This window comes from Saccostrea cucullata, unplaced genomic scaffold, assembly GCF_032062105.1.
Source record: "Saccostrea cucullata isolate Sc308-1 unplaced genomic scaffold, CSIRO_AGI_Scuc_v1 ctg7043, whole genome shotgun sequence".
Lineage (NCBI taxonomy): Eukaryota > Metazoa > Mollusca > Bivalvia > Ostreida > Ostreidae > Saccostrea > Saccostrea cuccullata.
This window is the reverse complement of record NW_026933361.1, coordinates 1-16,292: the sequence shown is the minus strand read 5'-3', so window position 1 is coordinate 16,292 and position 16,292 is coordinate 1. Positions and strand designations below refer to the sequence as shown.

Sequence of the window (16,292 nt, the reverse complement as noted above, 5' to 3'; positions counted from 1 at the left end):
TCATCATAATTAGTACATATATACTTTCCCATAGCATAATTAATAATTTTGTATTAGAAGTTGAAGTTCTTACCTTTTTCGTAAAATGGATATAGGTGTGTAACCCTTATATGTTTTTGATTATTTCCTTTGTATAGAAACTTCTATAACTTGCCTTAACACAATTCAAGTCCTCCATTTGACGATGTGAATGTGATTGGAAATTTTATCAAAGAAAAGTCATGGACATAGGTAATACCATAAACCAATTCTTTTGATTCACTTTTACTTTTGGTTACGAAAATAAACAATTAGGTCTACGTCACATTTGCACTAAATTAAATTTGAATTTTTGATCCTTTCGAATGAATTGTTTTAAAGAACCTAAAACATGCAAATAGATCTTTATTTTTTTTTTCAATCGTAGACGACAAGCTAAAGTTGTTGATTATGAATATTCTCCAGCAAAGGCTTTATAACCCGCCATGTGTGTTGAATAATATTTCTGAATGTACAATTTTGTTTCTTACGTTTGTCAATCAAGGTCGTAAAGGAAAGTTCAGTCTTGTATTTGATTATACATGTATTTAGAATTGAAGTCTGCACGACGCAAGATATTCTATACAATCAATGAATCAATTACAAAAGAACCCGACGATGTCTAGACAGTGACATCTAAACCCCCTTTATAATAATGAGTGTTCTTGCTCTTTTTACTACTAAATTCCCGCTGGACACGCCGTAACTGGTAAAATGTACTCATATAACTGAAAATGAAGACCTGATATCAATCATTAAATAGAATCTTAAATACAAGAAACCCGTTAAACCTTTTAGAAAAATAAAGTCATACATGTATTCTTGTTGCAAAAGTGTATATCGTCAATACGCACGACTTTTCAACACTATATGATTAAAAATGAAAAAAAAAATAAATAAGGGTACTCCCCGCAACCCATATGAATATAAGGACACTGTCCATGTTTTCCTATGGGAAACCCAGAATCTCTCTACATGTATATATATTGTTTTACAGTACCGTGGAAAGAGGAACAACTCGTTATGTTTCATGTTATTCAAAAGTTACCACACTTGACATCATTGGCAAGAATATAATGACAGTGTCCATGTTTTGCTATGAGAAAACCAAAATACATGTATGTGTAGAAATAAAAAGTAAAATAGGAGTTACATAATGTCATTATTAAAGAAAGATTATCTGAAAGTCTCATTGAATTTAATTCAGTGGTATGAGAGGGGTATCCCAATGCGTAACAGATGGACGGCGGACAGACGTACAGTACTACAGATCAACGACGGATGGACATTTTAATTACTACATACCCGTCCGTTTTTAAAGCTGGGGGATAGAGAACTAAATTTCTTAATGAAATAGACAAACGATCATTCTTCAATAAAAAATCCGTGCTAGGATATTTTCACATGTGATTAGTCATCAACAAAATTACTTAATTAAAAACACTTATTCTACACACAGGTTCTCCGCAGTTGATATATAGTAATACGATGCGTGATTTTCTCATTATGTAGACTCTAGAGCCCAAATATTCAATTTGTTGAAATCCTAATATATACTTAAAATTTTGTTCCGATGGCATGATGTTAACCGGTAAGTTATACAGACTGTACAGAAGCAGGCAACTCACCTTACACAAAGGTTGTCGTTGCAGGGATTTCATATCTTTTGAAATCTGGTAGATCTGTTATTTTATATTTACGACATAAAAATAAAACATATCACTGTGTCGTATGTATTTTTGGCTGAATCATTTCATAAGAATTGATAAGGCCTTTCTCTTTGTATTCAATTTGTCTATGGAGCACCGTAGAGCGGGTATGTTTAGCGGAGTATTAACTTATATAAGCGTTTTGTATTAAACCCAAAAATAAATTAATTTGTACCTTCTATTATCACTACAGGATACAAGAAAATTATGTGAGTGAATTCTGAATATACTTTATGGACATCACCTTATACTTAGCTTATTCCAAGAGGAGAAAGTATGAACTCTGGTGCTGGCGTTTCGGAAATGATTAGCAAATTTATTAATTTATAGATACATGTATAGCTATGCCATTTGTAAATTTATAGAAATAGTAAGGATTTTTTTTCTGTTAACTTATTGGGAATATTATCTATATTTGCATTCTACAGAAATGAATTTACATGAAAAAAAAAATATTGAAAACATAACGGTGTTAATCTCTTGTAAAAGAAAACAGATAAATTGATCGTGTAAATTTTTTTATTCAAAAATATCAAAAATATAAAGATAGGAGCCATCTTAAAAACATTGTTTGTTTCAGACAAAATTATCATCAAATCTTTTTTTTTTTTTTTTTTAATTTTATTATTTATAACGACTCAAGAAGAAAAAAATAAATATTATGTGAAATTTAAAATATATAGTTGGAAATAAGGTTGTTTAATTCGTGATCACAGGGCGATACAAATTTCTCATGGGAATATATTGAAGAAAAAAAGAAATGAAAAATTATTCTGAAGAACAGGAAAGTCAGGAATAAAAAAAATCTATTTAGAAATCCACCAAGACCCACGTCATTCAAATGTATTAATATTATAAACTCAAGTTTTTTTTAATCATTACCCTTTTAACCAAGTTAAACCACTTTGGATCTTGAATTTAACCACGCAGCGAAACTAAACATTTCAACATGTTCAAAGAATGTGCATTTCGTGAGAAATTTAGGGATGATGTGTATAGATAAAGATATACATTGCAAATATGTTTGGTGCATATATTTTCAACACTTTTTGACCCCTTCAAACAATTGTAACAACCATTCTACATATTACTGTCACATGTCACATTTACGAGCAAACTTCTCTATCAATCGAATTACGATATAAAAAAAATATTTAAAAAATATTATGTATTTGTGAAAAGCATTTTTAGGTCTCAAATAATGCTTTTTACATAAGAAGGAATGAAAAACTAAATAAAATTATACTGAAGAAAAAAAATTAAAAGGGAAGCTGGGTTACCCATATCATGCCAAAGTTCAGACATTACCAAATTTTGTGGATTTATGGTTTCTAGTTACAGTTTTCGGAATCGTCTACAAAATCCTGTGTAGCATCTGATATAATACATAAATATATAGTTATATCAATATACCTTTTGATAAAAAAAAGTAGACAAATGCTTGCCAAAGAATCATTTTCTTGGACCGTACAGGCTCAACTCCTTGTACCCAAAATCAATTTTTAAATATATCGTCAAAGCTCTCATCTGTTAACTCTCTCAGCTAATTACACAAACATGTTTATACAGACCTATAGTTATTTGCTATTTCAAATGTTATAAGCTTCTCATTTTTTTTAAATATATTAACGACTTAAAAATATTATATTCATTTTTTAAATATGTAGCTGATAATTAACTGAATTTTTTTTACTTCCAAGACATATAAATAGCAAAGATAACATTTTTCTCTTAAATGAAACAATAAAAGAATAAGATAAGACAAGTAATGTCGCATGGCCCCCAAATTTCTCAGAAAATAGATTACTTGTATATAAAAAGACACCCCAGTCTTTTGAAAGATGGAAACACCTACTTTTTATAAAACATATTAGATTTCTTCTCATTCGTCCATAAAATGAATTTTATAGGACTTTGTTTCTGCATTATCACGAAAAATATTAAGAATATGCAGTATTTTCAGCATTCTTACGCTCTAAGAACTATGAACGACTAAGAGTACCACTACGATATTTTGTTATTTGAGAGCAATACATAAGTACTTGCTTTGTATAAAAAATCTTCGTGGTACTCTCAGTCGCTCATGTTTAAATATTAAAAAAATCAAGAAAAAAATCGTGTACATTTTACAAAACTCGATTGATCATGATCAAACTGTTTTTTTTTTCCGGATTAACAATGTGACGGGTATGTTATGTTATACAAGCTGCTTCTTGTCAAACAGTAGTTATTTGTAATTTTTTAGCAAGAAACATAATTTACACAAGTTTTTCAAACCATCAATATTGATATATATATATATTTTTATATATATATTTCAAGTCAAAATAGCTCAGTCGTGTGTCACTGCTGACAGGACATGCCATAGAAATTTCGACTGGATTTCCACTTTCCTTATAGGATCAGTCATGTTTTGGTGAAAAATCAAATGAATATTTTCCTGCATGCAATGATATTATACGAAATTATCCACAATACTATTTCCACTTGAGGTATTTCACGAAATTACGATGAGTACGAAGGGTCTGCTGTACGACGCCATTTTTGTTTTGAGTGGGAGCGGATCAAATCCTTCACACGCACCTGCTTTGAATAAATCTGCAATAGGTTATTTTTATCGATTTGTTTCTGCTCATATCGCTTCAAAATTATATGGACAACTTTTTTAAATTTGACATAACAAGGTGGATTTGTATTTTTCATTTTATTATTATCATTAAAAAAAATTTTTGGGAATATCCCAGATAGCAAGCTGACGTTGGGCCGATGTTGGCATATGGTCGGTAGATCGGCTACATATCGCGGTTGGCAGAACGATATTGGGCCAACATCGGTCCGACATTGTCATTACAACAGTCGGTGTATTGACATCGATCCAACATCGGTCCGACATTGTAATTACAACAGTTGGTGCATTGACATTGTACCAACATCGGTCCGACATTGTCATTACAACAGTTGGTGCACTGACATTGTTCCAACGTCGGACCAACATCAGGCACGTAGCTTCGATTTTGAAAGGGGGGTGGGGCAACCACAGAATTTTTACTTACCTGAAAAAGTTGACAAGCAAAAGGACGGGAGGGGGGGGGGTAGTGGCCAACTTTTTTCAACTTCCTTTCACTTTTTTTTTGCTATTTTTCCTTGATATCACTATACTGTGGTAAAAAGTGGGGACGGAGGCATCTTTTCAATGGACATTTTCTGTAGTAAAGGTAATGTTGGGGAAAAAAGTGGGGGGGGGGGGATCAGCCCCCCCCCCTGTTGCTACGTGCCTGAACATTAATTGTTATTTTTAATGTTGAAGTATGGACATCTTTGTAATGTTGGCCCGACATTGTTGAACCAACTTAAATGTTGAAACGTTAAAAAATTATTTATTTATTTTATTTTTTATTTATTTGTTTATTTATTCATTTTTAAATATTCAATCCTTACGTAGATTTTCAAAAGTATGGAAAATAACTTAGATTTTTCTCTAAAACTATCGACTAATAGTACAATTACATCGGGCTCGAAGTCGGGCTCGATAAGCAATTAATTTAAACAACACACCGCGCCGAAATTTAAATTTTTGATTTTTGGGGGGTTCCACGCAGCCATGTACAGAAGGAAAGTTTGGAAGAGAGTAATGCGAAAAGGAGAATCATGACTAGCTTGGATCGAATTTCTGTTTTGACAGAAGATGAAGACGTTTTACGACCCGGTACTGCGGTAAATACAATGTACAAAATATTTTTTAAAGTATGACATGTGTCCTTTAATGAATAATTGCTTCTACTACTATTCCTTAGTCAGGACACTACACATAAAATGTCTGGCAGTGAAATCGTTTGAGCAAGCGCTGTTTCAATTTTGTTAAAATATTTTAACACTTCTAAACATCATCCATAAAGATGGATTTCAACCCGAATTTCCTCGTTTCGGATCGATTCAGGAATTTCAGTGTTCCTCTATTCAACATTTACAGAGTATGTTGTACAATGTAATAAAATATATTTATTTTTAAATGCATGTTCAAGATCATTTTCAGCACTTATTTTGATTGTTTAAATAGTTGCATGCAGTGGACTGTGCCCGAGACGATTCCCACAGCGCCGGCGAATAGTCAGCTTGTAAAAATGGTGAGAACCAGCTCAAATTTTCAAAACTATAAAGATATTGCATCCACTGTATACCAAGTAAACAAAAGGTTTATTTTCTTAATTTCCTTCTCCTACATAGTTAGAATAATCTAACTGAGTCTCGGTACAAGCCCTCACCACAGTTAGAATATGTCCCATATACTTGCAATGTAGCAAATCGGAGCGGATCCGCTCCGAAACGATTTTGAAGAATATAAAATGATTTGCACTGGGAATTACTACCAAAATAATCAAAACAAACCTTTTTGAGATTGCTTATGCCTTTTGTCCCAAAAAATAATCCATTTAAATACGAAAATCCAATTAATTTTCTCAACGTTTTTCTCTCCATTCAAATTACCTGCCATGTTTACATTCGGAACTCTCTAGATTGTTCCTAGTAAATGCACTATGCGAGTTATCGCCCGTGTTTCTTTTTGCTACATTACGAATGGGTCCGTAGGACAATATCATTTTAACGATAGAACATTCTATCTAACAAATACATAACAATGGATTCTGACAGGTAATCTAAACATGCTATAACTTGCACAGCTATGCATAATTATTTTACATAAATACTTAAGTATAAATTATTAAAAATAGCTATCATATTCTATGATGCACAATTATACATGCATTTAATATTTACAGGAATCTGAATGCTCACAAGAAGGACAAAACCAGTATGAAAATTAACACAGAGGTAAGATTTCTTAAATTTTCTGATTAGAGCAATAAAATCACATGAATTGAAATTAATGTATCATATCTTATTCAGTGTAAGTCAGGCATAGAGCTTTAGCTCTAGCTCTAACCTTTTCCTGTAGCTCACCTGAGCCATTTTAAGGCCAAAGCGAGTTTTCTCATCAGTGTCTGGTATTCGTCGGTCATCTGTAAACTTCTCATTTTTACATTTATCAGAATTTATCCTAATTTGAACCCCCTCCCCCAAAAAAAAACACTGCAAGATAGTGAATTTCTATTCTACTCTATACTGAACTGTCAGGTTGAAATAACCAATTGTCTTTAACAGACTTGTTGAGCCTTACTTTATTATTTGTAATATATATGCGAAAGATATCGATGATAATACATCCTAATGGTCATCTTTTGTTTCAGAAATTGTGCCAGAAAAGTTTGAAGTGTCTATGGGAATGATCATCATTGAACTTTCTGAGCCTTTCTACTTAAAGTGAATCCGTTCGTGACATGACCAGTTATTTGACTACCCTCTAACATAACGCCATCTTTTATTTATTTATTATTGTGAATTTCATGGGATATAAGTGAGGAAGTGATTCAAGCAGACACTTGAGAAATTTCGAATCTAACTTAATTAGGATCTTTGGCATATTCGGGGAAAATAGCATGTGTTGATTTTATGGGATCTTCTTATTAATATAGTTGTGTAGTGGATATTTTGTACTTAATACATGTGTTTGTCACTCTAGTCTAGTCATTAACTTTGTACGGTAAATGTACATGGGCAACTGGAAGTTCACTGTAACTGTATATCCCGTTGAGGTTTCAATGACCTCTTCCAATGTCATTAAGTCAAATGCCATATTTTAAAAAAGAAACAGTTTGTTTTATTACAAAAAAATGTCGATCAGTGAGAATACTTTGAAAAAATGTGCTTACATTGTACATATATAAGTGTATATGTAATATTTGTTTAAAAACACATTGTAAAAGAAACTATTTTTTTAATTTTGAAAATATAGATTTGATCTATGATAAATTTTGATGTTATCATTATTTCAGTTTTCATTGTATCTTCCTGGGATTTCTTAGATTTCCATGGAATTCCATAGATTTCCAAATATCCTTGTGCACAAATATGTTGGGCCAACATTGGGCCAACATAAGAATTATCATTGTTTGACATTGGGCCAACGTAGCGCCTACATGTAGGAGCACAAATACGTTGGGCCTACATTGGGCCAACATCAGAATTATCATTGTATGACATTGGGCCAACGTAGCGCCAACATGTCGGTGCAACGTTGCACCGATGAGCAAAATTACATTGGCCCAATATAAATTTTCCGACATTGGGCCAACCTAACTGACAACAGTGGCCCAACGTTGGACCAACGTCAGAATTATCGTTCTATGACATTGGGCCAACGTTGCGCCAACATGTCGGCGCAACGTTGCGCCGATGAGCAAAATTACATTGGCCCAATATCATTTTCCGACATTGGACCAACGTAACTTACAACGGTGGCCCAACATTGGGCCAACGTAAGCTTGCTATCTGGGATGAGATTAAAAAAAAAAAACAACAACAACACAAGTTCTGGATGACGAGAGCACAAAGACATCCTAGATTCATCCTTGCAGAAACAATGTACCTGTTCTCACTTAACAACTTGCTCTAATTGTTTTTTTTTTCTTTAAAAGTTCACACAAAATTAATATTATGAAAAATGAGGTTCTACATACATGTATTGAGGATGGCCGGGGGTGCAAGCTATACTTTCCTTCCTTTTTGCAACTCAAAGCCATTTTATAGCTACAGAATTGGAAACTGAAACCCTGGGGCTGAAGGGTCTAAAGCCTCTTGTAAAACCTTAAATCATAATTTGACAGTGAAAAAATGTGAATCTGTCGTACGTTACAAATATTTCATGAACTTGTAGATTGACAGGCCCTAATCATTTTTCCTCATAAAATACCAATTTCATAAGTATCTCAATAATCAGTCGTCTTATAGTTAGGAAATATATAAAATGATCATTGAATTAAATTCTTACTGAAATCAATGATTCTGATTCACCGATATGACTAACTGTATCCATTTTTTTTTCATTCGTACATGTAAATATCTACCGGTATTTATAGTACGATGGAAAACCCATTTTTGTTTTGGTATTGTCATTATGTAACATGAGGCTACAATACATGTGTACTTTGAGTGAAATAGAATCATCACTCTAAAATCTTTTTGATCAAACTGTGGTAGATCTAGTTTTTTTTCTAGTTAAATTATGAACTAATAAAGGGAGGATGTCACTATATAATGTTTAAAGTATCCTACAGGAAATGAAATCAGACAATGAGATTCAAGTTAAAGTTTAAAAATTATTTTTTGTAAACTCTTGACTAAATTAATTATTACAATGCTGATCTAGGGTTACAAAAGCTGAAGGTCTGTAGCTCTCCGCTTGGGTAAATTCGGACAGATGAATTGCCCCCCCCCCCCCCTTTAATTTTTATACCGATGTATGAAAATTCAAATATTTGCCGCATATATACACTTACACTGTACAATGTAAGACTCTTTTAAAAAGTATAAACGAGTTTGTTTATAAGTTTTTCCACTGTTAAGAGAAATGTATTGAAGTAAACGGGAAGGAATTTGTTGCAATATTCCACGTATAGATTAAGCTATATGTACAGTGAACCCTCATTTATCCGGACACTTTGGTTCCCAGTCAATTTGTCCGGATATGTGAAGCATCCGGATATCTGAATCGCCAGTTGAACAAGAAAGAATAACATTTAAAAATTTCGTTCCGATGAAAAATCGTCCGGTTACTGAAGCATCCGGATATCTGGCGTCCGGATATCTGAAGGTCCACTGTATATGGGAGTCTGCGACAGAAAATGCATTGCGTATTTTACAGGGAGTCTGCGACATAAAATGCATTGTGTATTTTACAGTTTGTTATTTTTTTGTTATTTTTTTTACTTGTTACCAGGTAGATCCGATATCAGCTTATTTGTTTCCTACCGGTGACACTGGAGGGAGCTGTAGATTTTGTCTGTGTCTGTCTGTCTAGCTGTACTCTTTCAGACGTTTCAGTTCACATGTGCCACTTGTTTTTCTTCACTTTTTTCTAAACATTTGCAAATATTGAGCTGCGTAATTTTTTGTATGCGGGTTTTTCTTGCTGAATTAAAAATAAAATTTGCATTTTTTCCGCTTAAATGATCTTTGACGGAATTTGGGGACTTTCTTGTTTTTAACTAGATTAAACCTTGGTTTTAAGGGACTTGTATTGCTGGGGAAATGATAATATCCCGATGTTTATTGAATATTATTACTAAGTAACTACCTAACTATTACTTGTCTAGGAACTTAGTAGGAAGATTATATAACTATCTAGAATTTAGGTTGCATACACATGAAAATGCCTTTTAAACCCCTGCTTAAAATTAGTTGCCCCTTTGTAAAATCATTTTCACCGTATGTCTGACACTTTTCATTCATCTAAAATCTTTAATACAACAGTTTTAAATCATAGGAGAAAAGAACCATGTCCCTTTCTTTTTTCTGCTACATGTATGTGTGAGCCTCCTTAAATGCCCCTATCCACTGAGATAATTACGGTAGCTTGTGAAGGACATGGTATGAGATTTTTTTTTCAATTTGTGGCCACAAAATAAAACTCGTTGGAACGAAATAAAAATTCGTGGAAACGAAATAAAATTCGTGATGTTATCAGTTACATGTATTTTTTCTGATTATTCTGTAATGTACATACGGTTTTGAATGCAGCTACTGGTATAGCATCGAGGGTACAAGTTTATAATTCATCTTTGCAAACATAAAGATTCTACCATCTCTGACAGATTTGGTTTCTAGCTAGTTTTGATGTATTATATTCTCCCTCACTTTGTTCATCCAAATATGAATTTATTAAGAACTAAATAATCAACATACACCTGTGTCGTAAACAGGATGCTGCTCGTTAGCTCTTTATTTTCAATATTATACAAATGATCTCAAGATAATCCCAATTCTAAATCATCTACAGAAGATTTAATTTGTATATCGTCCATTTTTTACACAAAATGTTCTTAAGACACAGTGTACCTTACTACCGAACAACTTAATATTCAAAGAACCGAGCGAGCTTAGATAAACGCCCAATCCTGCTAACTGCTATTTGTACCTGCAAATTACGTGGACCTAATTTCGAACACGCGACAACTACAACGAACATAAGTATAACTTGTATGTTCACATTCAATTTATACATTTTTATATCCATATCAAAATAAGCTTCTTTTGTAAAATAAAGTCTCCAAATTGTAGTTACAGATGCCTAAAGAAAAACTGCATTTTATTTGGCAATAGTCTAGTCTCATACAATACATACATATATGGATCAAACCTGTTAGAGTGACTTTATGCAAAATACAATCATTGCAGAAAAGGAAGTGCTGTTTTTTTAATTTATATAAAAATGAGAGGTCATATGCTGTATATTGAAATAGAAAATTCTTAGTACATAAAGATATATCTTATCATAGTTTAATAAATTAAAAAAAAACTACAAATTAATGTTGTTTTTTTCTGCCGACTTCCCCAAATCCATTAATCGAAATGAACATATTTTCATCTATGTATGTAAGTAGATAATTGTATGAATTTTCGCAAAACGTACCGTCTAGCATTTGGCATGAGAATAATATATATAACGTTATAATTTTTGTAAAAATTGAATAAAGCTGTAAACCAAATTTTCATTGATATTCGATCAATTTTCAAAGAAGTGTAAAATGTAGGCAGGAATCGAGAATTATCGTGCATAGTTCTTTATTTTTGATATTTTATTTGGTTACTAGGGATTTATATGGTTACTAAGGGTTTATTGAGTATAAGAAAGTTTAATTTTTACTCTATTAATTATATTTTATGTATACAGACAGTGTACATAAAATACACAAAAATATGTGACTGTCACATTATTATTTGTTATTCTGATGTTCACAGTGGTTGCATACAAACTGTTAAGAAATCTTCCTACACTTTTATACATTTTTTATATGACTGCAACGCTGTTGCTAAGGATTTCTTTTATGCCTGTAGGATAAAATTTTGAATTCTAAAGATACATGTACATAGATCTTAATCCTTAAGATACAAACATTGAACCTTACAATTTCATATCATAGTACACAAACATCCCTTTTTCTCAATAATTTTATGCATTTAAAGTTGTTACTAGGGATGTGTTTTGTTGCCATGGAAAATTAAATTCTGCATTTCACCTACAATTTACAATGTTTCTAGGATTTAAATGATTTTTATCATGTGTTACTTAAAAAAATATGGAATACATACATAGTTCTATAAATAAATGTTTCTGAAATTGACTTTAAATTCAATTCATGGTTGTTATATTTGATGTGTTGCTATGCAACCAAATTACAGGGATAACACCAAAAAAATATCATTTCCTGTTAGACTTGGGTATACTCTTGGATTACATATAATATTAGTTTTTTTGAAAGAGGGGGCCTAGGTTGGCTCTTGTCCTATCTTATTCTTTGAAAAGGTGTAAGTTTTATTTGAATACTTCAGCAAAACAGAGGTTTTAGATTGTTTAAATATTAAGTCTTTGAACACTTCAAACTTGAAATAAACATATTAAGATATTATTTTGTAATCTCATGAAATGCTTTACCAAAATAATATACGGAAAAGTATCATTAATTTATAATAATACATGTACATTATAATTAACAGTTCAGAAAATTATAATTGTAAAACAAAATAATAATAATAAAAAAAAAAAAACATCTGTAGAATACAGCCGAGGTTCCGCGATATATTTTAGACACCTTATATTTATCAAGAAAGACTGGTTCAAATATAAAAACATACTTTACGAGCAAATTACATTTTTGCATTTAATTTAAAAAACGTTAATCTCAGTCATTAAAACATTTTATCTTTATAACTAAAGCGGTCTTACCAAGACATTTTCCATCAGTGTCAATTTATATATTTCATGTACAGCTTTTATTTACTTTTTTCCCCTATTTTTCGTTTTTTAATTAGAATTTAAAAGCTTGGAATTCATTTATCAGATAAAATCTATCCGATCTTTAGAGCCTTGGCATATCAGTAATTGCCAATGAGAGCAAACAGTATCTCTTGTTAAATTAATCTCAATCTAATAGTTATATAATATAACCGTTCAACTTTATACTTATCATCATTTCAACTGAAGATTTTCAAGATGAAGCACAGTCTTGGTCTTGCATTTTTGCTTCTTAACTTTGCTTGTGCTTATAACCTTTCAATACTCACGGACGATAGTGGACGAAATATCACCGACTTGGACATGAAAAACATTGATACCAAAAATGCAGACGTGGTCAGGCAACTTTTGAATCAGGAGACACTTATTAGAATGGCATTAGTGAAGAATGTACACATACTGATGAAGGATATGGTGGACCTTAAGGAAAAACTAGAGTCGATGGGATCCTTGCAACAAAGTACTGAAATAAAAGTCAGCCGCTTTACAAAAAGAAGTGAACGATCTAAAAAGTGAAAACCAAAAACTAAGTCTTAAAAGTAGAAAATTCGAGGAAAATTTCAGTATCATCGAGGGAAACTTTACGCAAATTAATGAACAGTTTGAGAATTTTGCAAAAGAATTTGAGGAAAAAAGGGAAGCGTTGAAACAAACACAAGTACGATTCTTGGTGATTTGAAAATTGAAGTTCGATATCTCTCAGTCACACTTCTAGATCTTCCAATGAACATACACTGGAAAGAGACAAAAGTATTCCTGCTATGATGGTAGAGAAATGTAACGCCTTGTCGGCAATGTTTAATGCTTCCCTGGATACCTTGAACAGTGATTTATCAGACACAAGTACTAAGCTGTCGAAGTCAGTGTCAAATCTGGAAATTTCCCAGAATGCAATCATGGCATCGGTGTTTGGTATGTATTTTCATTTACAGATGCATCCTATATTTGAATTTGCACAAGTATGATCAATCATTTGAACATTTACTTCCCTTAAGGTATTAATTTAAGGTTAAGCTATCGTTAATTTATATATATTCAAGAAATGATTCCTGGCCAAGTTATTTGAGTATAATCTGAGTTGGATATGTTAACTCTTGTTTATAATATTAAAAAATGTAAACTGACCTACACCAGGTTAAATTTAAAAAATACTTTGGCCAAAAAATAGTGTCATTCCCCATATTTTTTTTAATTTGAAATCACTGAACAGTTGTAAATGTAAATTTGCGTTACATTTCATGTGTTCAAATTTGCTATATAAACTAATAAAACGGTAGAAAAGGAAATTATGGGAAGCGGGGAGGGGGGGGGGGGGTTATAACTGATATATACAAGTAGATCTAGCAGCCATGATGTTTGTTAAAGTTGGCTAACTGTTTGAAAATCTCAAATTTTCCATAAATCCTGAGGACTAGAAATGAGAGGATTCCTTTCATACGCATAATTCATCTAGCTGTCAAGGGGGTTTGTCTCTGATCCAAACCAAGTTATACAAAAATAATTTGCGTTCCTTTTTGAATATTAAACTATAAGAGTCTAGAATATAAACAAAATTAAATTATATGTTCATAAAATAATTTTGGCTGTAACGCGTCTTTTGATTGGATAAAAAAAATAATCACAATTGTATAACCCGGCCGCGGGTTGTCAATGTCACCATGACTTACGTCAAAAACGTATCAATCCGCTTTACGTTATGTTAAAAATAATAATAATTTGAAGACGTGTTTCAGGGAGAAATTGTCTTGTTTTGTATACTTAATGATTGAAAATTAAATTATACATAATTAAATAGCAACACACGCTACACTGTACAGCTCAACAAACGTTTTAAGCTCACATGGTTTTTCGCACAAATTAAGGTCAAATTGTTATAATATAATATTGTGTTATAGAGACAACACAATACATTTTAAAAGTAGTCTTAACATAAATTAGTTTTATTTTCATTTTACTTGAAACATAATTCACACAAATCAATTGGTAGAACTTTGATATATTCATGGCTGAAAAAAACCCCAACTATTTTCAGTTGAATTTTTGTATCTTCTTGCCAATTGCAACTGTCTTTATCCGTTCTTTTGAAAGCAATAGCTCTTGCAGAAACGTAGACATGGGTACAGTACAGCTACTGTAACTTATATTTTCTGTACATTTTGACCCTTTAACTCGGGATGGTAATAGTATTTTTCATCTGTTTGACTGCTTTCTATTTAATAAGATGGGATTTTTAGAGCGCAATTTCTAAAATCTAGAATCATGAAAAAGATTAATTCCACTGTAAAAATTTAACGTTTTAAACCGTAATGCAGAAGTCTTTTCCATTTCATCAAAGAGTACTATTTTAAAAAATTAAACAATCTTTAGGTTGTTCTCCTACCTTTAGTGTGGTTTCCTTTTGCATTATTATCCCTTTTTCGGCGCTGTGTTTCGACGAAACCAAGAGGAGTATGGTAAATGAGCAAAGCTTTTTAAAAAAATACTCACCTTTAAGAAGAAAATTTGAAGATTTCAACGACATGGCATTAAGGAAAGTTCGTTTATACAATTTGTAAAAACCCATTTTAGAATCGTATAGTCGAAACAACCTACTATTTACTTATAAATTTTCCTTTAAATCATCCACTTTGGAAACTTAAGATTATAATTTTAAAAGACATTTACGCTTGACATTATATATGTAATATAACGAAGGGTTACTGGGATTGCACCGCCGTACTATACTACAATGCCTCATCTTATGGTAAGATTAACTTACAATCTAAGAAATCACCATGGATCCGTTCCTTTCAATCAAGTTCGCCGACAAATTAAGCCGATACAATCGCCACAGCGGTGTCTTCGTATGCCCCCACCAGGGATTGCGGTTTCAACCTGACCTGATGACCAATCACAAGCAATGGGTTATCGGCAACTGGTTGCTGAAGGGCCGCTCAAGGAAATGGAATTGTCGATAGTGACGAGGGGTACGCCAAGGTGGATCTCTCCACAACCGCGCTTTAAAATAGGGTCGCTGAGCACAACACGTGTTCGTTAGAGTAACTCGTGGTGATCGAAATGTTGAAGCCCAAGGTGTATCAAGTTTTTCCGGTTGGCAAGATCGTCTTAGACGTGCTGAAATTCAACCGAGAATTTTATCACATGACTTTAGATTTTGATATACTCTTCTGTTTACCTTAAATAAAACAAGAAATTTAATACTTTGTTTTAAATATAAATTGCTTTGATTGTTGAAGTTTTCCTTAATGCGTTCGTTTAAAAATGAAATACCACAGTATCAAAATATACTTGCTTTTTGTGTATAGCTCTTAAGAGGTTTCAAGCAGTTGATATTATTGCGTTGTTTTTATAAATATTACATACTTTTAGATACATATATAGGTCATGGTTCTATTTTCATTTTCTAACAAAGGAATTCATTTTTACCGAAACAATTAATAATGGGGATCTATCTTTTCGCTTACCGTACATTCATAAATCATGAAGTTTCTGCTATATAACATCCTCCTCGTCTATTCCCTTTAAGCATTATAGAACTTAATCAAAGTACTAAAAGTACTGTTAGACGTAGTCATGTATGACAGAGACAAACAATAATATCATACATAGCTGTAAAGAATATTTTGAGAAATAATGTGTAGTTTTTTTTTTCAATT

The 16,292-nt window shown here is 32.1% G+C and overlaps 1 protein-coding gene and 1 long non-coding RNA gene across 2 annotated transcripts; both read left to right on the top strand.

The window, feature by feature from the left end:
• The first annotated feature begins 5,329 nt into the window (after window positions 1-5,329).
• On the top strand, window positions 5,330-8,113 carry LOC134238105 (uncharacterized). Its single transcript, XR_009985935.1, has 4 exons — window positions 5,330-5,441; window positions 5,785-5,851; window positions 6,506-6,557; window positions 6,974-8,113. It is a non-coding gene; the product is annotated as an uncharacterized LOC134238105 (long non-coding RNA).
• Window positions 8,114-12,834: 4,721 nt separating this feature from the next.
• LOC134238107 (uncharacterized) lies at window positions 12,835-13,548 on the top strand (the record flags this gene model as incomplete). Its single annotated transcript, XM_062720231.1, has 2 exons — window positions 12,835-13,148; window positions 13,352-13,548. Coding segments are annotated over exons 1-2 (511 nt in total), but the record flags the coding sequence as incomplete, so codon positions are not given.
• Between the last annotated feature and the right edge of the window lie 2,744 nt (window positions 13,549-16,292).